Source organism: Micropterus salmoides, unplaced genomic scaffold (assembly GCF_014851395.1).
Source record: "Micropterus salmoides isolate LMB-PRFRI ecotype aquatic unplaced genomic scaffold, ASM1485139v1 Ms_hic_scaffold_8, whole genome shotgun sequence".
Classification (NCBI taxonomy): Eukaryota; Metazoa; Chordata; class Actinopteri; order Centrarchiformes; family Centrarchidae; genus Micropterus; species Micropterus salmoides.
Window position 1 is genome coordinate 36262909 of NW_024044570.1, and position 23498 is coordinate 36286406.

The 23498-nt window shown below is 45.5% G+C and overlaps 1 protein-coding gene across 1 annotated transcript in view; it reads left to right on the forward strand.

Moving 5' to 3' along the window:
* LOC119894363 (cytosolic carboxypeptidase 1-like) overlaps positions 1 to 17840 on the forward strand; it is a 39093-nt gene extending 21253 nt beyond the window's left edge. Inside the window, exon 6 of the mRNA XM_038707069.1 lies at positions 15644 to 17840. Within this exon, the coding sequence (XP_038562997.1) occupies positions 15644 to 15935 (292 nt within the window). The 3' untranslated portion in view covers positions 15936 to 17840. The remainder of the gene's footprint in view (positions 1 to 15643) is intronic.
* The last annotated feature ends 5658 nt before the right edge of the window (positions 17841 to 23498 follow it).

Genomic DNA, 23498 nt, shown 5'->3' on the forward strand with positions numbered 1-23498 from the left:
CTTTAAGAGGCAGAAACCTCGAGCAGAACCATGGCTCAGGGTGGGCGGCCATCTGCCTCGACCGGTTGGGGTGAGAGAGAGAGAGAGAGAGAGATCTAAGGAGAGAGAGAGAGAGATGTAAGGAGAGAGAGATGTAAGGAGAGAGAGAGAGGGGAGGGAGGCAGCCTACACAATATACACACAGAGGTACAGACAGTAAAGGTGATGTTGCTATAGACTAAATGAAAAATGGTACAGATATTTATAATAGTGTTAATGGTAACCATCGTAATGTTAATGATTATAATAACAATAATAACAATAAGACTAGCAACAATAGTCGTTGCAGCAGAGGGTGTCGAGCAGGAACACGGGGGCAGCAGATGACCCGCAGCCACAGATCCAGACTCCACAGCTCCAGAGCCAGAAAACCTGCAGGAAGTGATAGGAGGAGAGAGGAGAGGGACGAGAAAGCACAAGACTACCAGAAAGGGGAGAAGTTGTGTTAGTAACATGCAATAATGGGATGAGGTTGCATACAGAGGGAGAGAAAGTAGAGGAGAGAGGAGCTCAGTGCATCATGGGAAATCCCCCGGCAGTCTAGGCCTATAGCAGCATAACTAAGGGATGGTTCAGGACTCACCTGAGCCAGCCCTAACTATAAGCTTTATCAAAGAGGAAAGTCTTAAGCCTACTCTTAAATGTGGAGATGGTGTCTGCCTCCTGAACCCAAACTGGAACCTGGTTCCACAGGAGAGGAGCTTGATAGCTGAACGCTCTGGCTCCTAGTCTACTTTTGGAGACTCTAGGAACCACAAGTAACCCTGCATTCTGGGAGCGCAGTGCTCTGGTGGGGTAGTAAGGTACTATGAGCTCTTTAAGATAAGATGGTGCCTGACCATTAAGAGCTCTGTAGGTAAGAAGAATGATTTTAAATTCTATTCTAGATTTTACTGGAAGCCAATGCAAAGAAGCTAAAACAGGAGAAATGTGATCTCTTTTCCTGGTTCCTGTCAGAACACGTGCTGCAGCATTCTGGATCAGCTGAAGAGTCTTAATGGACTTTTTCGAGCAGCCTGATAATAAGGAATTGCAGTAATCCAGCCTAGAAGTAACAAATGCATGGACTAGTTTTTCTGCATCATTTTTAGACAGGATGTTCCTGATTTTCGCAATATTACGTAGGTGAAAAAAAGGCGGTCCTTGAAATTTGCTTAATGTGAGACTTAAACGACATGTCCTGATCAAACAGCCTGGCCCCCTTAATAACATTGGTCTAGAACCGCCACTGAAAGATTTACACATGTCTTCACAGTGCCATCACAAGCCCCTACTGGCAGCTCCTAACCACTTCATAGACCTCTCAAGCTGTCTTAAAAACTGGGAGAGTAAGAGTAATTCTTAGTTTTGAGACATTTGATAACTTGCTTTTATTCTTAAGTTTGAAAATAGGGGTAAATTTCATGAATTGTCAGCACTTAAGACTAAAATGGCACTTTGAGAAGCTTGATAAATACCCGTCCTGGTGCCCATGAGCCTACTATTTGGTGTGTGGATCTCACCTGATTGGCTAATATTCTAAGTCCTAGTGTCCCCCTGATACGATATTTTTTGTAACCAGTGTGAGTAATGAGTAATTTTGTCTGCTTATTGTCTTCAAGGTTTGCATTTTTGTGACATTGCCTCCAGTCTGTTCTGATATCCCTGGAATCATATTACAGACGTCTTCTGCAACACATTCCACTAGATGCTTGCAGTTTTGTTTATTTTGACTGATTGATTTTGATTACAAATACAACAGTAAAAATGGAAATACTAGGGTACAAGACAATTGGCAGGGATAACACAAGTGCAGCACATATTTTCATAGTGCTCCCTGATGATGATGATGATGATGATGATGATGATGATAGCAGAGGAACTCTTGAGACTTGAGCTCTGGGAAACATTTAGCAAAGTAGACCCAAGGATTTAAAAGAGACCTTTGTGAAAGGAAGAGATATTAAGGAAGTCTGAGACTGAGTGTGGAGTTAAGGCCCTCCAGTGCTCTGTCCCTCGGACACAGAGGACACAGACTGCCTCCTTACTTTCTTTCTCTGGGTTTCTGTCTTTCTCGTGCACACTCTGTCTCTACACCACATACTGTCTGCCCTTATCGCCTTTTCTTTTCTCACCCCGCCTCTCTCTTGCTTTCTGTCTCTCTCTCAGGGGCTTCTCTGCCTCTTTGAAAAAACACTGTTAGAACTCTTGCTTAGCACTATGATTCACCACTTTTATGGCAGCGTGCCAGGGTCTGCTGCCTGCTGTGCTTAGTGGAATCCATTTAACGCTGATATTCCCCTTTAGCTACTGAACTAGACTTGAAACTAGCAGCACGTTGCAAGACAAAAGTTATACTGTACTATGATTATTGATACAATATTGCTGTAGCTGCCCACTATGATTCCATTCTGCTACCATTTATCACTGAGCAGGTCCACTGGCGTCATTGTGGCTAAGTGCCTCGCTCAGGGCACATTAGTCATAGACACTGACAGAGCGGCACACAGTCACAATCCTGGATTCAAATGCATTCCTTTACGTAAATCCTAAGCCTTGAAAAAAGGCGCTGCCAACCTTTAACACCTGTATACACAGGGCAATAAGCTGTAAAACAAAAACACAATTTTCTCTCATCTACATGTTTCATTTGAATAGATGTCATGGTATGCATAGAGGCTTAAAAATATTTATTATATTAAACATTATAAAAGACAGTTTTAGGACCACTTAGCTAAAACGAATGCAGTCTAATACTACAGCCTTGCCCTAAACACTACCCTTACTGAAAATGTATTGTACCCTGCAGATATGAATGGGGTGAACAAATATATCATAGAAACACTGAGTATAAGGCCATACAGATCAACACCACTACAGATGACCGTACATTTGAGTCAACAACTCTCTAAACAGTCTCAACACAAACTGAACGTTAACCTTCATGAAGGGAGGAATTATTGCACGATTGTAATGTATAGTCACAGTGTGTATATATAATATTATATACAGTATATTATAATGAATGTTGCAGATTTTCTTAACTCCAAAACCATTGAAATCATTCACGACCCTCTTGTGATTGCCACTCCATTGGACTACTGCCTTCCTAGTAGCAATCTTTGTAAAGATTAGCTGATATGGTTTGACACTTACAATAACATATTTCACTGTAACAAGACAGAACCCCAGCAGCCTCTTGTGGCTGCTATGTTTATTAGTCAGAATTCTGATATTAAATCCTGGGCTCTTTTGGCCTTGAGTGAATGTGTAACTGCTCTAAAAATATTTGAACAGGGTCAGGGCAGTTACAAGTGAGCAGAGTTGGAGAATATGATGACCCTTTCTCCACAGAGCTGAAAGGACATGCTCAGATAGATGTGAATCATAAGTGTAAAGTGGCAAATCACTGAACACAGGATCCCTGTGTTTCCTGGGAAATGTCACAATCAGTCTGTCAAAATAAAAGCTGCACATTCTCCTTTCAAATGAACCATGAAGGTTTGAGGCATGAATCCCACTTTGGGTGCCATTCATAAATGTGTTGTGGGTACAAAAAAAGGAGACTAATTTAAAAATTGACTTTGGACCAATCTCTGACACAACAGAAAGCATATTGTTGTTGATGTCACAACACAAAATTGGCGCGACACATCCATGAGATGTTATTTAAACCAGCAATTGATTTTGCCGCTTGGAGGCAGCAGAAACAAGTAGTGAGCACATTGACTTATCATCATAAATAAGCAGCTACTGTATATTTTGGGTATAAAGGGTATAATGTCATTGTTGTGTTCACAGCTTGGTTTCTGTGCCTGCAAGAGGCCAAAAAAATCAGACTGCATGTCTGATGACCCTGAATCAATAATCTAAAAACTAAGGACTTCAGCATGTTCAATCATGATAGTTTTGAAGTTGCTTCATAGCTGGAATTATCTGAAAATTCTTGCATCTTGAAAGAGAATGGAACCTTTTCCCAAGCTATGATGTATGCTTTTCGCAGTAAGGTGTTAAGTAATATGGCTGTAGATCTGTACAAATGTCTCTTTAAGAGAACAGGAGTGTAAGTTAAGTTATATTATGTAAAACATAATATACTGTATGAGATCAGGGAGAGCAGCAGGTGAAATAGCAAAGGTTCAATCTGCTGTTTCAGCAGAGTAGTACTGAGAGGTTTTAATCTGTTGTGGACATACCCACATACATCCCTGAAAAGGACTTGTGAACATATACTCAGAGGCAATGTAATGGGGTATTTGACTGCTTTTACATACATCAGTTCAGTGCTTGAAGTGCATAAAAACAAGTGTAAGTACTCCCCTTTTTCATACATTGCTGTGTATTGGCCTGTATCAGCAAACTTACAGTATTATATTCTGAATTTCTATAGTGATCAAAATATACTAGGAGATATTACTGATGTTCACAAAATTTTTATTAACCAGGAGGACAACCATTTCAATGATTAGAGTAAAAATTATTAAAAATGAATGTAGGTTAATTAAATGTAACATTACGTAGGCTAGCAGCTCACTCACTACTCCCACTATAATCCTCCGTCCTTTAAAACAGTTTGCTTCATCTGTCGTTCTAAGAGTAAGTAGACCTCTACAGAACAGAATGAGTTAGAAACAAACACATTTATTGAATAGGGTAAGTGCATTTGAACTCAACTGTCTGTGCTTGTTCTGATCCAGCATCTTGTCTACTGACAAATTGAAGCATAGCGTCTGTAAATTATAGATAACAATACTATTATTAATTGTATCAGGCTCATTCAAACTGGTTCCCCAAGGTTTCCTTTTAAACATTTTTAAATATAAAATACTAGTTAAACTATGGCTTGGCTGAATACTTTATTTACTGAGAGATATGCATCCATATTGCCCAGCTAATCAACATTTTAAATAAACACATCATGCATAGGACATTAGAAAGCAATTCTTGGTGTTTGAGACAGAGAGAAACATGTTGCACTTCACAAAGATCTTCCTGTTTTATCCTTTTCTCCTGCACCTTAATATGACGATTAATAACACAAATATGGAAAATCTGTTGAAGCAGGTCCCACCGTCCCCTACAAAGGACATGGCCTTAAAAGTGTATTATAAAAGGCTTTTAACATGCACCTCTAAAATCTTATAGTTAAGCTACATGCAAGTTTTTGATTTTAATAAATCAAATTTTCATTGCCTTATTGTCAATGGGCTCAAAACTCACTTAGAAATGAGGCACATGACTGTTTTCTCCGTTGCTTGCATCAGCCACTATTCTGCTTTTAATGTGAGGATTCCGGGTTGGATTCAGCCCTGTGCGCGCTCCCGAGCCTCTCTGACTACAGCGACAACACGGCAGCAAACGACATGCAGTCCACTAACACCATCAAACAACCGGCTCACAGCAAAACACAGGCTCCACGTATGTGCTGAAGCCCATCAGACCAGATGATGTCGAGTAAGAACAAAGTGAGCATTAGTAAAGCTGGAGAAACACAGAGAAAGTCACGTTAGCTCGCAGGCTAACGCTGAGCAATTGCTAATGTTATCCGGTGCAAAGTTATATCGCTTTCCACATTAATTCACCAACTAACACCACCCATGTTACTATCCTGTGTACCACTGGTATGTCAAAGTGTTGATTTAGCCTGCAAGAAAGGATGTAACGGTAAAAAGCAAATGTGGAGCGATTTTTACTAACGTTAGCCTATAGTGATGCAGCCAGGAGCAGCTAGCTAATGCTACAGTAGCTCGGACCTGCCGCTGTTTGCTTCGTAACGTTCAGTTTAGGTTTATTTTACCACTACTCAGGTATACAGCTTCTCCACCTCTCAGTCGCTGTAACTAACATGACCCATATAACATAAAACACTGCAACAAAACAGTCACAACAACACAGAGGAAGAGCCATCCTATATCACTAGTTATAGTAAAGTTACTTACTGCGGTCTGACTGTTATAAAGTGTGACACAATCTCGTTACATTCAGTCCAGCTCACTACCCGTTTCATTATCATCCAATACATGTAGTTGTGCTGACATTGCTGAGCCTCCAGTGAAAGATTCACAGATAATAAAGATAGTTACTGAAAACAGCAGGCGAGCTAACGCTGTAGCATGTCGGCTAAATGCAGTAAATGTACTGTGATCATGTAACGAGCATGGATTAGTTCAGCCTGCAGCAGATAAAACTATTACTGCAACATTGCAGTGGGAGTTTACCTGAGTTTCCAGCTCTGTCTGTTCTCCCTGTCTGTCTATAGCCGCTGTCACTCTGCCTTTTTTCGGGAGTATTGTGCTGATATGCGGCTCGCTGCGCTGAATGAAAGGTACGGTGCCAGAGTTGATCTGCCTCTGAAATAGGAATGTTTAAGTAACAGAGCCTGAACATGTCTGGAGAAAAGCCACAGCCTGCATGCTGGCATTCCTGCGTTTATTGTGGTATTTCTGTATGAAAATGGTTGTGTTTCGGATTATGCTTGCTCATGACTTCAAGCGAGCACGTGTACGAGCACACACCTGGTTGCAATCTTAGAACCGCGCCGCTAGTGGCCGCTGGAAACTACATCAGGAGGCTTTCATACATAAAAAGCAAAAACCTTATCAACAAAACAAACATGATATTTGTATAAATTGTATCATTAGCCTCTCTTAGGGCCATAGAAGCTGGTTGGTGTGATTCCCACCATTTTGAAGAGACAGAACTTTTTATCTTTTGGCCACACCTCTATCTGTAATCTACCCAGTACATGAGGACTCAAACAGGTTACATGCATGGTGTCTGAAAAAGAGCCCTCAGTGCCATGTCCCCCACAGAGGACAAAAATGAATCTCAGAAGGCTCATAACAGTGTAAGGTTACATGGCTAAGCACAGGGCTGTTTAGCTATTTAGCGTGTGCTGTATTTTAAATGTCTGTGAATAAACTTGTGAATTACTTTACTGATTATACTTATTGTGTATCTGTAGTTCTCAGCCAAGACTAACTTGCTGTGGTAATGTCAAGCAACACAAAGACTTTTTGAGTCTTTCCTTGCTAACTAACTGCTTTGAACTTGGCACCGCTACACAGATCACATCCATATGTGTCGATTTGCCCTTAAACACAAGAAAGAAACTTTAAAGCTTCCACTCTGCGTGCTATCTTTGTTCTGATCGTGTGTGTTCATGCTCGTGCATGCAAGACATACAGAGGCATGACAAAGAAGATCACACATTTTTATACTTTATTTGCTTCTGCAGTATCATCACATTTCATCAGGAATCCAATTTTCTGAGCAGTCCAACATATTCAAGCAGATCACACTTCATCATGGGTGTACAGTATTCAAGGGTAAAGAAGCAGTCCGGGGGACGGCGTGATAGGCACTGTTATTGTTATTATCAGTGACCTAGAATGTTCTCAGCTCTTGTCACGCATTTAATAAACTCTCTGTATTTGTTCATGGTTGAGATTTCCTTTGTGAAAGTCACAGAGGACATTAACTAAGGAGTCCGAGTTTGTGCACTCCACACATAGTATAGGTCCGAGATCATGTACTGTGTATTCTGCAAGTTGGCCTGCGGTGGAATGTATATTCCGACCACAGTGAATGAAGCAAACTCACAGGGGGAGTAGAACAGTCTGCAGTTTATGACTAAATAGTCCATCAGGAGAAAAATACTGTTGAATCATATCCTTAAGAATAAAAAGGAAGATGAATAAAGTCTTGGTGTTCTCTACCAGAAATTAAAGTTCATCCAGTTTGTTGCACAAGGAGCACACGTTGAAGTTTCCCTCTCCAGCGTTTCACTGCATGAGCAAAGGTGAGAGCACCTTTGACTAGAATGTCCAATAATTCCACTGATGACATGAGAAAAGTGGGTACTCCACTGTTGTTTCCCTGATGCTCATGAGCTCTTCTCTGGTGAGAGAGCTCCAGGTATAACAGCAGAAAACGTCTCGGGTTACATATGTAACCCTTGTTCCCCAAGAAGGGGAACGAGACACTGCGTCGGTGACGACACTATGGGAACGCCTCTGGGCGTGGCAGGGCTGAACTATGAATGAAACTACTCCAATCCTATTGACGTTGCCAGAACGGTAGCATGTGACGGCGTAACTGGAGGCGTATATAAGCACGCCGGCACACCGGACACATTAGCTCTTTGCTATGAAGCAAGGCACTCCAGGCGAGGTGAGGTGTGGCGGACCGAAGGAGTGTCTCCTTCCCCTTCTCGGGGAACGTCTCGGGTTACGTATGTTACATACGTAACCCGAGACGTTCCCCTTTGAGGGAACTCGAACTGCGTCGGTGACGACACTATGGGAACGAGAATACCCACTATGCCACGCCGAAGCCTCCGCCTGCCCCCCAGCGTGCAGTAACCCGTAGGCACGACTAAGAGGAGAGCGCACGGGTGCCGGGTGCAGAAGGAAGGTCCAGACTGTAAAACCAGATGAAAGTGTGAGGAGTGGCCCAGCCAGCTGCCTCACACAAATCCTGGAGCGAAGCGGGCCCTAGAGACCGCCATGCCTCGAGTAGAGTGCGCCCTTACGGCCATAGGTGAAGGCAAACCGCGCACCTGATAGGCCAGGGATATAGTCTGAATGATCCAGTTGCTGATGGTGTGTTTAGAAGCGGGGAGCACAGCCTTGGGGGACCCGATACACACCAGCAACTGGTCTGCTTTCCTCCACCGGGAAGACCTCAGAGTGTAAATACTCAGTGCTCTGACAGGGCAGAGCAGATGAAGTCTCCCGTCCTCCGCCGTCACATGAGGTGGGGGATGAAACGCCTGCAGCACCATGGACCCTGCCAGTCTGGCCAGAACCTTAGGGAAATAACCTGGACATGGGTGCAGGATAGCCCTGACCCTCCCCGGGGCAAACTCCAGGCATCGGGGAGAAACCGAAAGTGCCTGGAGATCCCCCACCCTCCTCAGAGAGGTGATAGCGAGGAGAAAGGTCATCTTAAGGGTCAGGTGTTTGGTCTCAGCCGACTCCAGGGGTTCGAAGGGGGCCTCAGCCAGCGGTTCGAGAACCACTGTCAGGTCCCAGGTGGGAACCCTGGAACGAGTCACGGGTCTCATCCTCCGGGCTCCACGGAGGAAGCGCACGACCAGTGGAAGCCTCCCCAAGGGCCCATCACTCAGAGGGGCGTGGAATGCCAGTGGAGAAACGGTGCTGGAGGAACTCCAGTATCACAATTACCGAGCAGGTAACTGGATCCACCGCCCGTTCTCTGCACCAGGTGGTGAACACATTCCACTTTAGGCCGTACATCCTTCTTGTGGACGGGGCTCTGGAGCTGACCAGCATCTCGACTGCTCCTGTCATCAGGCCTGCCTCTAGGAACTGCGCCCCCTCAGGGGCCAGTCAATAGCTGCCACAGGGCAGGGTGCGAGTGAAAGATCCGGCCCTCCGCCTGGGACAGCAGGTCTCTTCTCAGAGGGACCTGCCAGGGCGGGCCCTCGAGGAGCGATATTAAATCCGAGAACCACACTCGTGCCGGCCAAAACTGGGATACTAGTAGTAGACTGATGCCATCCTGGCTGACCCGCTCCAGAGCCCCCGGGAGCAGAGCAACTGGGGGAAACGCATACAGACGCTGCCTCAGCCACGTCTGCACCATGGCATCCAGCCCTAGCGGGGCTGGGGGCGAGAGGGAGAACCACAGGGGACAGTGCGCCATCTCTTGGGACGCAAACAAGTCCATGTCAATGGGGCCGAACTCTTCCCATAATAACTCCACCACCTCGGGGTGGAGTCTCCATTCCCCAGGCCTCAGCCCCTGTCTTGACAGCAGGTCTGCTCCTTGATTCTGGGTCCCAGGGATGTACATCGCTCTGAGGGACAACAGTCTCTGCTGGGACCACAGGAGGATCTGATGTGCCAGTTTGCATAATGGGCACGATCGCAGACCCCCCTGGTGATTCAAATAGGCCACCACTGCCGTATTGTCGGTTCTGATAAGGATGTGGCGACCGCTTAGGGCGGGCAGAAAACTCCTCAGAGCTCTGAAAACCGCCAACATTTCCAGGCAATTTATGTGTCAAGAGAAATGATGCTCCACCCAGGAGCCTCTCGCGAAGCGGCCGTCCATGACCGCGGCCCATCCCGTGAGTGAGGTGTTTGTTGAAATAATTGTTCGGCGACAGATTGCTCTCAACACAGGACCTTGGGACAGGAACCAAGATTTCTTCCATACAGACAGGACGAAGGCACCCCTGCAGGGCTCTCATCTGCAGTAGTCCGGAAGGTATTATACTGGACGCTGCTGCCAGGAGACCCAACACCCTCTGAAAGTGTTTTACAGCGATGGTGCGGCCTAAATGCACTCCGGTCACTGTGGACAAAATGGACTCGATGCACGCGGGAGACAGGTGGGCCCGCATCGTCGTTGAGTCCCACATCACCCCTAGGAACGTAGTCTGTTGGGCGGGTGTCAGCACGCTCTTCTTCGTGTTGAGCCGCAGCCCCAAACGCTGAAGGTGGGGGAGGACGACATCTCGATGCAGAATCGCTAACTCTCGAGACTGGGCCAGGACGAGCCAGTCGTCGATTCAGTATGCGGATGCCCTGGAGCCTCAACGGAGCCAGAGCTGCGTCCATGCATTTGGTGAACGTGCGGGGACATAGTGCTAGGCCGAACCCGATACTGGTAAGCCGTGCCCCCGAAGGCGAACCTCAGGAACTTCCTGTGAGAGGGACGGATGGAGATGTGGAAATAAGCATCTTGCAGATCTATCGTGACAAACCAATCCTCGGATTGGATGTGACTGATGATGGTGGGGATGGTAAGCATCCTGAACCTGAATCTCCTCAGAGATTCGTTCAGGGACCGCAGATCCAAATGCAATCCTCCGTCCTTCTTGGGAACCAGGAAGTATCGGCTGTAGAAGCCGGCTTCTCTGGGCGGGGAAATGAGTTCTATGGCCCCTTTCTTTAGCAGAGAGTGGACTTCCTGTCCCAACACCTGGCTCTGTTCTGCGTGTACTGCAGTCCTGACCATCCCGCAGAATCTAGGGGGGCGAACCCGGAACTGCAGCCTGTAGCCATCTACTACTGTGCGCAGGACCCATGGGGAAATGTTCGCCAACCTTCACCAAGCTTCCGCGAAATTCGCCAAGGGGCTGGTGTCACGCGGGAATCCCCGGTGGCGCCCTGAAGCAGAGGACCACCAGGCAAAGCTCGCCGATGAACCACGGTTTGTGAGTCGTGTTCCGGCTGCCGGATAGATTGGTGAGGGCCTGCCGGTGGCTAGCGCGTCCTGAGCGCTGAAGCGGTGGGAGAAACAACGCCTGTTGCTGGAGCCACCATGAGAGAGGGGACCTCAATCGGCCTCTCTCAGGGGAAGGGGGGCAGGGAGGGGGAGGAAGTGGAGGGTGGTGGTGGGTCCCCCTACTCGAAGTCTCAGGACCTCTTCCTGTGGGCGAGAGCGCCGTCTTGCATCCCAGGTTGGTTGAGGGGGATCGCGTGAAGCGATGCTCTGCTTTTGGCTGCGGCGGTACGTGCTGGACGAAGGCTGCGTCCGACTTTCCTGAGCCGTCGTGGTCCTGGAGTCTGACCGGCGGGGGAGACTCAGGGAGAGACGCCTCTCCCTGAGTTTTGGCGTGCTGGAACCTGTTGACGACAGCATCCACTGCTTTGCCAAACAAGCCAGAAGGCGAGAGGGGCGAGTCCAGTAGAAAAGCCCTCTCCTTCCCCTGGATGCCCGAGAGGTTGAGCCACAGATGGCGCTCCGTAGCCACCAAAGCCGCCATGGATCGGCTGATGGAACGGGCCATTTCCTTGGTCACACGGGGAAGTCCGTCGCTCTACGAAGCTCAGTCAGGTCCTCCTCAGAGGGACCTCCCCCTACGTCACAGTCCCTAAGGAGATCGGCCTGGTATGCCTGCAAGACAGCCATGTGCAGGCTGGCACCAGCTCGACCCACTGCCATGTAGGCCTTGCCCACCAAATCGGACGTCATCCGGATGAGGCGAGGTTGGGAGAGAGGTAGCTAGCCAGTGCCTCCTCCACTTGTGGCATCGCTCCATAACCGTGCTGTCTGATCTCCGTCACGTAGCCGGGGGGACGTAGACAGCCGCGCAGAGAAGGGTTTGTTCCACGATCTACACAACCCGTTGTGTAAATCCGGAAAAAATGGTAGGGGCCGACACGGGGGTGGCGCTCGGTGTTGCAGAAACCGCTCGTCTGGTCTGCTGCCCACCGATGGCTGCTGCACCGCCTGTGGCCAATCAATTTGCAGCTTGGCCACAACCTGCATCACCACTTCTAACAACTCTTCGTATCCTGGAGAGGGCTGATGACGTTCCGTTTCCCCGAAGTCATTCTCCATGCTAAGTACATCTAGCTCCTCCGGACTCACCCCTCGAGTGGGAGAAACCGAGAAACGGGCTCCCGATCGGGGACGAGTCCTCAGCTGTTCCGGCACCATCGGCGATCTCGCGTCGCGATCCCCAGGATCAGAGCCGCCACGACCGCGGGGCCTGTGCCACGGGGGGAGCGCATCCGACCATCCTCTAATAAGAGGGGCAGGGCCTCACAACGGTCGCAGGCAGCCCCCTCGAGAGCCATCACACACTACCGTTCTAGTAACACCAATAGGATTGGAGTAGTTTCATTCATAGTTCAGACCTTCCACGCCCAGAGGCGTTCCCATAGTGTCAATTCCCCTTCGAGTTCCCTCGAAGAGGAATTGAATTTACAAAACAAAACAAACCAACACGCACCAAAACACAGAGGGCGACCTGTGTTTTGGTGCACAGAGGCCATCCGCAGAGCCATCTTGTTGGCACATTATCAAATACCAGTTGAACTGGTCTGGTATTTTGATATTTTTGTTTTCTACCTAGTGGGGCCAGAACACACACTTTAAGTGCTCGAGATTGGAAATGTTTGGCCAGATCCATGGTTGTCATTTCTGTGGATGATGCAATGGGCCATCAAAACGCTGGGGTCAACAATAATTGTGTCTATCCATAAAAGCATCTTAATTCTCTTTTTTTTGTTTTAGAGCTAACACAAAAACAACCTCATAATTAAGAGACTCAGAGAATCAGCATTTGCAGTGTATTGACTGCACACTGTAGACAAGCTAACCTGCTTTATTGCCATTCACAGACACACACACATAAATAAATAAGTTGTCATTTATATGCTAGACCTACACTCTCTGTCCCTTCTGTCTCTTTTACTCCTGCTCATTCTGTCTCTCTCCTCCCTTGCCTTTTCTCTTTTCTGTTCCCTCCCTTTTCGTTCCTCCCCCCATTCCCCCTCCCTTTGTCTCTCTTAGCCCTAGATCAGTGTGCGTGTCACGTCCTCACTGTCCCAACAGCATCCCTGTGTGTTTCTACATGCTCTCCCACACACACCCGCTGACACATGCACCCACCAAGCATCCCAGAAGGTGTGTGTATAATCAGATAACTGGCTTTCTGTCAGCTGTCAATCACAGTGACTGTAACTGAGTGCAAGGTCACACTGACCCTGACCATAAAACATATTCAAAAACTACAAGTTGTTGGATGTGATTGTGCAAACTAACTTTCTTCAGACCCACACAATTCATTTTGAAATTCTAGGCGTCCAAAGACACCAAATACATCAGGGTGAATTCAGGAAAAATGTGTATAGAATATTTTTACAGACATGTAGAATATTTCAGTTTGATGGACTGGTAGCATCATACACCATAACATCTTGGTTAGAAAAATTCAACTCACTGTAAACACCAGATGAAATCCTAAATAATATCACAATCAGTAGTAAACAATACAAATGCAAACGGGCCAAAAAAAAACATTTTCAGTGCACCCCTTCCTTGCGGCACAAGGTTTGGTTCGAGGCATGAGCCCATCGTACTACATCCGATCTAGCAGAAGAGGGAACAAAAAGGTGTTTAGGAAGACCGTTACCTGGGTCAGGTTCATCCTTCTCTGTGCTTTTCTGATCGTTTCTTCAGTCCTCCCAGTGACCGCACCAGAGTCCAGTAACGGCTGGGGATTCTCGTCTTTACTGAACACTCAGGAGAGAAAATTAGTTTTCACATTACGGGAGCCAGGTCTGTAAGCAATGGTGAAACTTAAACGGCCAAACTGAGCCCATCTAGCTAGGCAGGCATTTAGGCGTTCGGCAGAACTTATATTTTCAAGATTTTTATGATCTGTCCATGCCACAAATGGCCTTTCAACCAGTGATGCCATTACTTCAGCGCTGTTTTGATAGCTAAGAGCTCTCGGCCCCTGACATCACAGTTGCTTTCTGCAGGGGAAAGGTGATGAGAAAGAAAAGTACAGGGATGCAATTTCTCATCAACAACTGAACTTTGGGAAAAAACAGCTCCAACTCCGATATCTGAGGTATTAACTTCTACCACAAACTGCCCAGTAGTGTCTGGCTGTAAAAGGACGGGAGCCTCAGTAAAGGGTTTAGTCCGCACAGAGAATGCTAACTCGGCTTGTGGGGACCTGGAGGAGAGACAAGTGAGTCTTCTGAAATAAAGAGTTCAAATCTGACGTCTTTTAAGAGTTTTATTCTTTGCAGAGGGTCAGACAAACATATAGAGTGCAACCAGTCTGCAGAGTGTAAGACAAAGAGCCAGTGACGAAACACGTGTCTTTATATTCTAATGTTGTTATGCAGATCTCTTAGGGAGGAAGGGAGTAGAAGCCTACTGCCCTGAGATGAAGGCCTATCAAGGACGGTCAGATAAGGAAACCCTCTAATGAGCTACTTTCCCATGGGAACCTTCACCTCGCTGCAATATAATAAAATGATCAAACACCACACAGTGAAACACACGCCTATATTAATGCAGCATTAAAGGTAACAGTAAACACATGTAAAATATCTAATTTCCATCACAATCTCTAATTTGCTTTCCTAACCTCACCTCCTCCATGGTCATCTCCCCCCCCCCAAGATTTTTCAAAACGTTTCTGACGTCTTTGAAGTCGAAATACAACAAATTATATTTGGACTAGCGAAAGAAAGAACAACAACACCACGGGCTGCGGGAGCATTTCATTGGAGGTAGCGTTAAAAGGATGTTGGCTTCCCGCATGTTCTGGTTGTCTTACCAAGTAGAGGTGTCCGTGAAGGTGGTGGAATCTCTCCCGAACATCATTTCAGCCATCTTAGTGTTTGCTCTGGGTCATTGAAAATGTCTGTTACCGATAGCCAGCACACTGTTTGACCTTCCATAATTACTACTCCTCCTGGTTGAAAGATAAAGCATTGCAACTGATTTCCGCACATGGAGCTTAGGGGCATTACGAGGGAGCGCTGTATCCACTATGTCATCAAGGGGATCGCATACCAACCAAGTGCAGAGCAGGGACCCAGCAGGGATCAGCTATGGATCAGCCTTCCACAGTTGATTCTATATTTTTTTTAAAACTAGTTAATGGCATCAACACTTCTGTCATATGTAAGCACTTCATATTCTTCAGTCACCACTCTGAGAACATGCTATACCTGTGGGTTGTACTTCTACTGCTTTTTTTTCATTCAGACAGGGGCCTGGTCTTCTGAAATAGCTGCCCGGAGGCATTGCCAAGATGGCTGCTGAGTGGCGGGATTTGCCTATATGGACTTTGGCAATAACGCAACATAACACTCTCCTCTTCTCTTCTCTCATGTAGCTGTTTTGAAGATGATGAGCCTCCATGTGTCGAGGAGATTGAGTATTCCACAGACTGTCCAGCACTTACAGGCACTGATCTGGATTCAGATGTCAACAGCAACATGGCCAGTGCTGACAAAGAGGAGGAGGGCGACGAAGGACACAGGGGAGCAAAATATCAGCAAGGCAGCGTCGGCCAATCGCAGCAGTCAGGCGTTAAGAGCCACCTATTCCCCCACCTGATCAGACAGGCGTCCATTGAGACACACTGCAATGGTGTGAGCATTGCCACTGAACAATTCACGAGTTAAAGGAATATTTGTAAATTTGGGGATTTTGATTTGTTACTAGAGATAGAGATGAGACCCTTGGTTTTCTAAGCATTGTAAGCTTCCCTCCGTGAAACATAGCAGATTGAACACCTGGGTAAATGATACATGTGTTGGGATAACGATTTCTCTTTCAGCCTCACCGCAAGCTTGTGAGTGAAGATCTGACTACAGCTACATTACAGTCAGAAATCTATTAAAATGTACGACATGTTTATATGCTGATTATAAATGATATATAGGGGGACTTAAAGTGAAGTGTGACTTTAAATACAGGTTTTACAGAAATAAATGTAGATGCACTGATGAAAACACTGCACTAAAAGTCTGCATAGGTCAACTCATGGTCCACTCACTAGCTTTTTGCAGAGCTTTCATCTGCATCTTATGGTCTTCATCAGTTCGTGGATTGTGCTCAGATGTTATGGAGATGGATCAGGTACCTAAGTTTAAAAAAAGTGGGCGATTTAATTGTTATCTGTGATCAGGCCCACCGCAGCTGTGTCGTCAGCATACTTGATAATGGTCGGAATCGCAAGTGGCTACATGTATGTGTACAGGGATTGCAGCAGGGGTCTCCAAACGCAGCCCTGGGGTGAGGAGTTTAATACCAGGTCCTTGAGCTTTGTGATGAGCCTTGAGGGAACTATGGTTTTAAATGCTGAACCGAGTCTGGTGTTCATATAGCTACGTTTCCATCCAAATGTGTCTCAGATTTTAACCGAATTTCAAAAATGTAGTCGTGGATTTAAGTCACATGCAACTTGTACATTATAATTTGATAAACCAACCTTTCCACCTCAGCTCACATGAAGAGTGTAACTTAGCTCTTAGTGAGGAAAGCTAACAGTGCAATCAAGAATTTGGACAAGTTGGACAAGAGACCAGTTTCAAAAAGTCCAGGATGGAAAGCAGCTTCATTATGAGCCATTAGCAACTGGTCACCCCAGCAGTATTTTATGGCTGGTCAGCATAGTCTTAAGGTATGGATTGGTCGCATGCAAACATGAATAGAATGAACCCACTGCTAACTTCATTGTCGTGATTGGGTGGGAACCAAGAAGCTGTAACCAGTTGGCAGTGTGTTCTAAATGTTTAGTAGTATTAAAGGTCATTATGAACTATAGAAAAACAACACCATTAGTTGTTTGTTCAAAAAGGTTTAAATGGCTTATGTCTACATTCAGTGCATAAGCAGTAGCATGGTGTTTCAATAGAGGGTATGCGTTGATGTCACTTCCCCTTCCGGAATGCGCTGGACTGAGTGACAAAACATCTGTTACCTTGGCCGGGAGTAAAACAAGTGATTATTTGGTCAAATTAAAGGCAGTCGGACTCGACAGCGATCCTTACTCCTTAGCAAAGAACCAGTGGTCAAGCTCTTTCCCATTTTAGGTGTGTTGATTGTGTTTTAGCTTAGCTAACACTGCTGCTCGTCTTTCTGCCTATAAGTGAGCGTAACTGTTTTCTGTGACGTCATGCGCATACCCTCTATAGAGCAGCAACCAGTGAGGGAGTGAAAAGCTTCAAACCCAGGTGTGTTTCCAGTTTACAATACAACCATAGACGGTATCCAGTATTCGCCTAAGGAAAATAATACACTTAACCAGAGGCAGCAAATCAGCATATTGCTTAGGAATAAAGACTTGGAGTGGAAGTGTTGAGTTTGTTTCAATTAGTGCATGGGGTAGAGACTGACTTTGTTGGGTGTAATCCTATATACACCACTTAAACATGCACATTAATATACTCTGCATAGACAGATATTCCATTATGAATTTGCACATAGAAACTGAATACAGCCTTTCAAATTGTATTACATTGTATCTGAAAGATGTCTATGAAGATTCTCAGTCATCCAGGTCATAGTTATCCAACGAAGGTTAAAACCAAGGGCAACTGGACTTGGTTGAAGATACTGGAAGACGTTTCGTCCCTCATCCAAAGGACTTCTTCAGTTCTGACTGACTGGCAGGGAAACTCAGCTATTTAACCTCAGTGGGGTCGTTGGCCCGGGTCATCGATACCGCTGGTTCGTTAGTGTTCCTTGTTGCTGTGACGACAGTCGTTACAGTCGTTAAGACTACCTGTGGCCAAGACTGAACGACCATCGTTGGTATCTTCACTCACTAAACAACCACTACACAAACGCATGGCTCAACACAGAAGGGCCAACTCCTCAGGTCAAGACTCTGCAGTCTACTTACATCTGAAGGACAGGGCACTTGTTTGAGGACCACCAGGTGCACATTTTAGACAGAGAAGATGGATGGTTTGAAAGAGGTGTCAAGGAAGCCATCTACACCAGGGTCGAGAAGCCGTCATTGAACAGGGGAGGGGGTCTACGCCACCACTTATCCCCCACTTACAATGCTGTCCTTTCATCACTTCCCAGGAAACTCAACAAACGTAACCTATTGGCCTCAGGTGAAGATACCAACGATGGTCGTTCAGTCTTGGCCACCGGTAGTCTTAACGACTGTAACGACTGTCGTCACAGCAACAAGGAACACTAACGAACCAGCGGTATCGATGACCCGGGCCAACGACCCCACTGAGGTTAAATAGCTGAGTTTCCCTGCCAGTCAGTCAGAACTGAAGAAGTCCTTTGGATGTTGGACGAAACGTCTTCCAGTATCTTCAACCAAGTCCAGTTGCCCTTGATTTTAACCTTCGTTGGATTGTATCTGAAATTGAATACAGGGCTCTCAATTCAACAGTGAACTGAAAAATCAATTAGGTCTTTTTTTTTAAATCTGTGGAACAGTGCAATGCTTGATGATCTCTCTTGTTTTTGTCACCACACACCACATGACAAAGTTGGTTGTTTTTGTCGTACTGTGGATATTCATTAAATATATTGAGCATACACTTGCTCTCCAGAGGTTAAACCCCTTTAATTTTGAACATTAGCTAAGTCAGCGACTTTATGCATGACAACCGGCTAATCCTACAGCTGTGCACATGTTAGCAGGTAGGGTTAGCCTCCTTTGTGTTGCTGCGACGTAGCAAACAGTGGCGTTTCATACAGACGCTGAAGGGTACCTTTAGCGTCAAATAATTGCGCTTTGTCAAGCTGATGCACTGAGATGAGAATGTGCTGACATTAGAGCTTTCCTCTAACCCTCAAAGTCCACTGAGTCCGCCTGTTTCACGTTACAGCTGTGCTGAAGTTGCCAGAGCTAATCACGGCCATTCTAGTCAATGCCACAGCCGCAGCGTGTCTCAGATGTGGCTCTCTGCTCCGCTCCGCAAACAACACGCAGCCAGTTTATTTTTGACGGAAGCCTTGTCAAGCTGCACAGAGCAGATCGAACCAGGCAGGAAGTCAGACACAGAAAGGCATAGAAAATTCAGTCAATTTTCAAAATAAAACCCCCTGTGCAGACTCCCAATTGTAAATCAACAATAAACAGTTAAAACTTACAAAAAACCCCAAAACAATTTAACTACGTAGCTGTAAAAAAAACTGTGGCGCAGCCATAACGCCACGCACATGGAGTCAGTGGACTGTTGGAGTAAGGCAGACTGTATTACTGAGCATAATCATGCTCCCCAAGGCATAAACTTCCCTGGTGAAATTTCAGCCTATCAGCAGCACAATAGAACAGTATTCTTGTTATTTTGTAAATCTGTGCTTTTGTACACATTAAAGATGCTGTTGAGTAAGAGCTCTATGCACTCTATTAACCCTGAATACACAAACTCCCAATGTTTCATTCCCAGTATGAAACACTTAAAATAATAATAATAATCCTAATAAAAAGGGAAAGGAAATTCTCAGGCCCTCCTAATTTTTATTTACGTTATGAAATTGTTACACCCCCTAAAACCTGCTATATTTACTGCTCCTAAATGGATCCAGACTGTTGTGGTAGCTGGTCAGGTTGCTGTATGGAATTCAAGAAAGCCTAGCCACTCTTGGGATTCCACATGCAGACACATGCGCTCTGGTTTCTTATGTGAAGAGAAGAAGAGGCATTTGTGTATGTACCTTGGATCACACACACTTATACACCAATGGCGGTGGAGCTGCCATACGAGGGACTGGTGTGTCCATCAGGAGCAACTTGGGGTTCAGTGACTTGCTCAAGGACATGTGGCAAGAGGAGCTGGAAATCAAACCATCAACTTTGTGATTAGCAGGCAACACACACTACTTTCTGAACCACAGTCGCACCTATGCAAGCACATATTCCACTTAACCTAAGAATGTAATCTTCTAAGCTTTTTAGCAAACACAAGCTGTTCAAAATAAAACGCATAATTTTAAAAATACATAACAGCAGTGGAAGATTGCATTCACACCTTAATCCCTGGAAAGCGCCCTCGCTCTCTTGTCTGATCAGTTTACACAGCAGCAGCAATAAAGGAGAGAGCATTAATCCTGGCCAAACACTGGCATTTGTAGAAAGATGTGTGAACAGATAGGTAGATTTGTGCATGATACAGGTGGTGCTGTAATCATGTTCCACATTCAGTGTGAAAGGTTTGCGTATCAGGTATATGCTATTTTAAGACGTGTAATTTGCAGTGGCAGTGTGTGTGTAAATGTGATCAGATATGAAGATTGTTTTCAGAAGAGTAAAATATTGAAGAAAGGAATATTCTTGTTAAGGTTGTTGTCACTGTTTGGAAAAACCACTTTCACCACTCATAGTGTTCATTTTGTTAACAAAACCTGAATAAATAGCTATTTTGCTCTTACTGAGCTGTGACATACATAATATTGTTTTATGATCTACAATTAGAATACTTTTATTTATCATACTGACACTGACAGTCGTAGGTAGAACATTGCTCGTTTTCGACCGACGCAATTTGTGTTAATAGTAATAATAAGATGCTATGTCATAAAAATGAACATTGTGATTAATAGTGGATGGGTTAAACAGGGTGAAGTGTCTCCCCATTAAGAGACACTGTGCGTAGGCACAATAACATAACTTTATTAGTTTAGTAAAATCTCCTGTCACGCTGACAGGATTGGTCCAGATCGGTCCAGATTCAGTGTTAATTAATGTCCAGTGTTCTTCTACACATCCAAAAGATCTCACACACTGAAGATGTATGAAGGAAAGCGGCCGTCATCCTGATTAATCCAGAGGTCTAAATGATTTCAGAAGCTAAAAGTTGAATTCTGCGTCCTCAGGAGAGTTTCCTCTGTGCTGTCCTGTCATGTTTATAATACACTGTTTAGTTTTGCTGCTTAAATGCCCCATAATATAGCATAAATAAAGCATACATAGAAACATTTAAAATGACTGACAGCAGCCTATCATGAAAGAAAACACTCAACAATACAACAATAAAACACAGGAAAGACACCATTGTAAGGAAGAGGTGTTACCCACGACCGGTTCATCCTAGTTTCTAATAATGCAGCGCATTGAGGGTCCAGACATTTCATAGAGGAGAGTCAGAGTCTGTCTGTCTGGAACTTCACTGAGGAATCACAGAGCTGCAGAGGAACGCGAGGTTTCATGATTTTTATGTCACGTCCACACTTCTGTCCCCCTCTCTGCTGTGAATCTGCAATTCAATCACTCAATTGATGTTTTTTATAATGGGCTATTCATCTGCTGTTATAATAGCAATGTGCCAAGGTGCAAGCAGACCTGGTTTTTGGGATGGGAGATGACAATCTGGTTTATTGCATGTTACCCCCAAAACACATCCATGACTAATTCACAGACTAAGTACAACCCTTGTGATGCACTTACATTGTTAATTAGGGTCCTTAATGTCAATAACAATTTTGGCATTCACCAATTGTAAAAATAAGTTCTTTTAGATAAAATGTTTATTGAGTCGGATGCCGTGTTGGAATGACACTTGAATCTGTAAATCCAGTACACCTCTTTCCTTTACGGCGGTGGCACCCATCTATCAATCCATCCATCCATTGCCAACCGCTTATCCTGCATACAGGGTTGCGGGGGCGGTGGCACCCCTCACTGAAAAAAGTGAAACTACTGTAGAAGCAGCAACCAGTAGCTCCCTTAATTTTTGCTACATTTTTTGTACTTCTTTTTTTACAGAAACTAGTGTAATTATGATCACCTATGACAGAAATACATTAATCAATATTGGAAAAGGTGAAATTGGAACAAAGGCTTTCCCACTCCCCAGTCTACTCCTGGCTAATGTCCAGTCATTGGAGAATAAAATTGAGGAAGAAGAAGACGTACTTTATTAATCCCACAATGGGAAATTCAATGTTTTTCACTCTGGTATTATTATTGTTATTAGTATACACACACACAATCTGAAATAAACACACATGCAGCAACACACGGACAGATGTCAGAGTGACGGGGCTGCCACTCACAGTGCGGCACCCCGAGCAGTTGGGGGTTCAGAAGCTTGCTCAAGGCTACCTTCGGCAGTGCCCAGGAGGTAAACTGGCACCTTTCCAGCTAACAGTCAACACTCCATATCTGTGGTCTGAGCTGGACTCCAAACGGCGACCCTCCGGTAACCAAGCCAAGTCCTTACGGACTGAGCTACTGCCGCCCAAAGTAAGATTAAGGCTCGCTCAGCCACGGGAAAGCAGAGACTGCTGTGCCCTCATCTTCACAAAGACCTGGCTGTATAGCAGCGTACCTGAGGAAGCTGTCAACACTTGACGGGAGGAGTTTATTCCGCGCAGACAGGACACTAGAGTCCGATAAAGACGAGGGGAGGAGGACTGTGTATCATAAATAAATGGTGCTCAAACGCAGCTAAAGTGGATGGACAATGTTTACCAGATGTGGAATTTTTAATGTTGAGAAATCGGCCATATTATCTGCCCAGAGAATTCTCCAGTGTTTCTGTCGTTGCTGTTTACATTCTTCCAGATGCAAAGTCAAAACTTGCACTACAGGAACAGTATGAGGTCATCAGCAGTCACATGACAAAACAATCTGATGGTGTTTTTATTGTTGGTGGTGATTTTAACCAAGCAGACCTCTGAACAGTATTACCTAAGTTCCACCAGCATGTCCACATCCCCACCAGAGGAACAAACCCGCTGGACCACGTCTACACCAATCTTCCTGGCAGCTACAACGCCCTGCTCCATCCCCATTTTGGTTTATCAGTTGTTTCTCTGCTTCTTCAGCCCACTTAAACCCAACTGATTAAAAGGGTCAAGCCAACAATTAAAACAGTGTGGACAGATGAGGCTACAGCAGCTCTACTGTTTCGGGAGCACAGATTGGAGCGTGTTCAGAGAGGCCTTGGGTTACATATGTAAACCTTGTTCCCCGAGAAGGGGAACGAGACACTGCGTCGGTGACGACACTATGGGAACGCTTCTGGGCGTGGCAAGGCTGAAATCATGAATGAAACTACTCCAATCCTATTGACGTTGCTAGAACGGTAGCGTGTGACGGCGTATCTGGAGGCGTATATAAGCACGCCGGCACACCGGCCACATTAGCTCTTTGCTATGAAGCAAGGCACTCCAGGCGAGGTGAGGTGTGGCGGACCGAAGGAGTGTCTTCTTCCCCTTCTCGGGGAACAAGGGTTACATACGTAACCCGAGACGTTCCCCTTTGA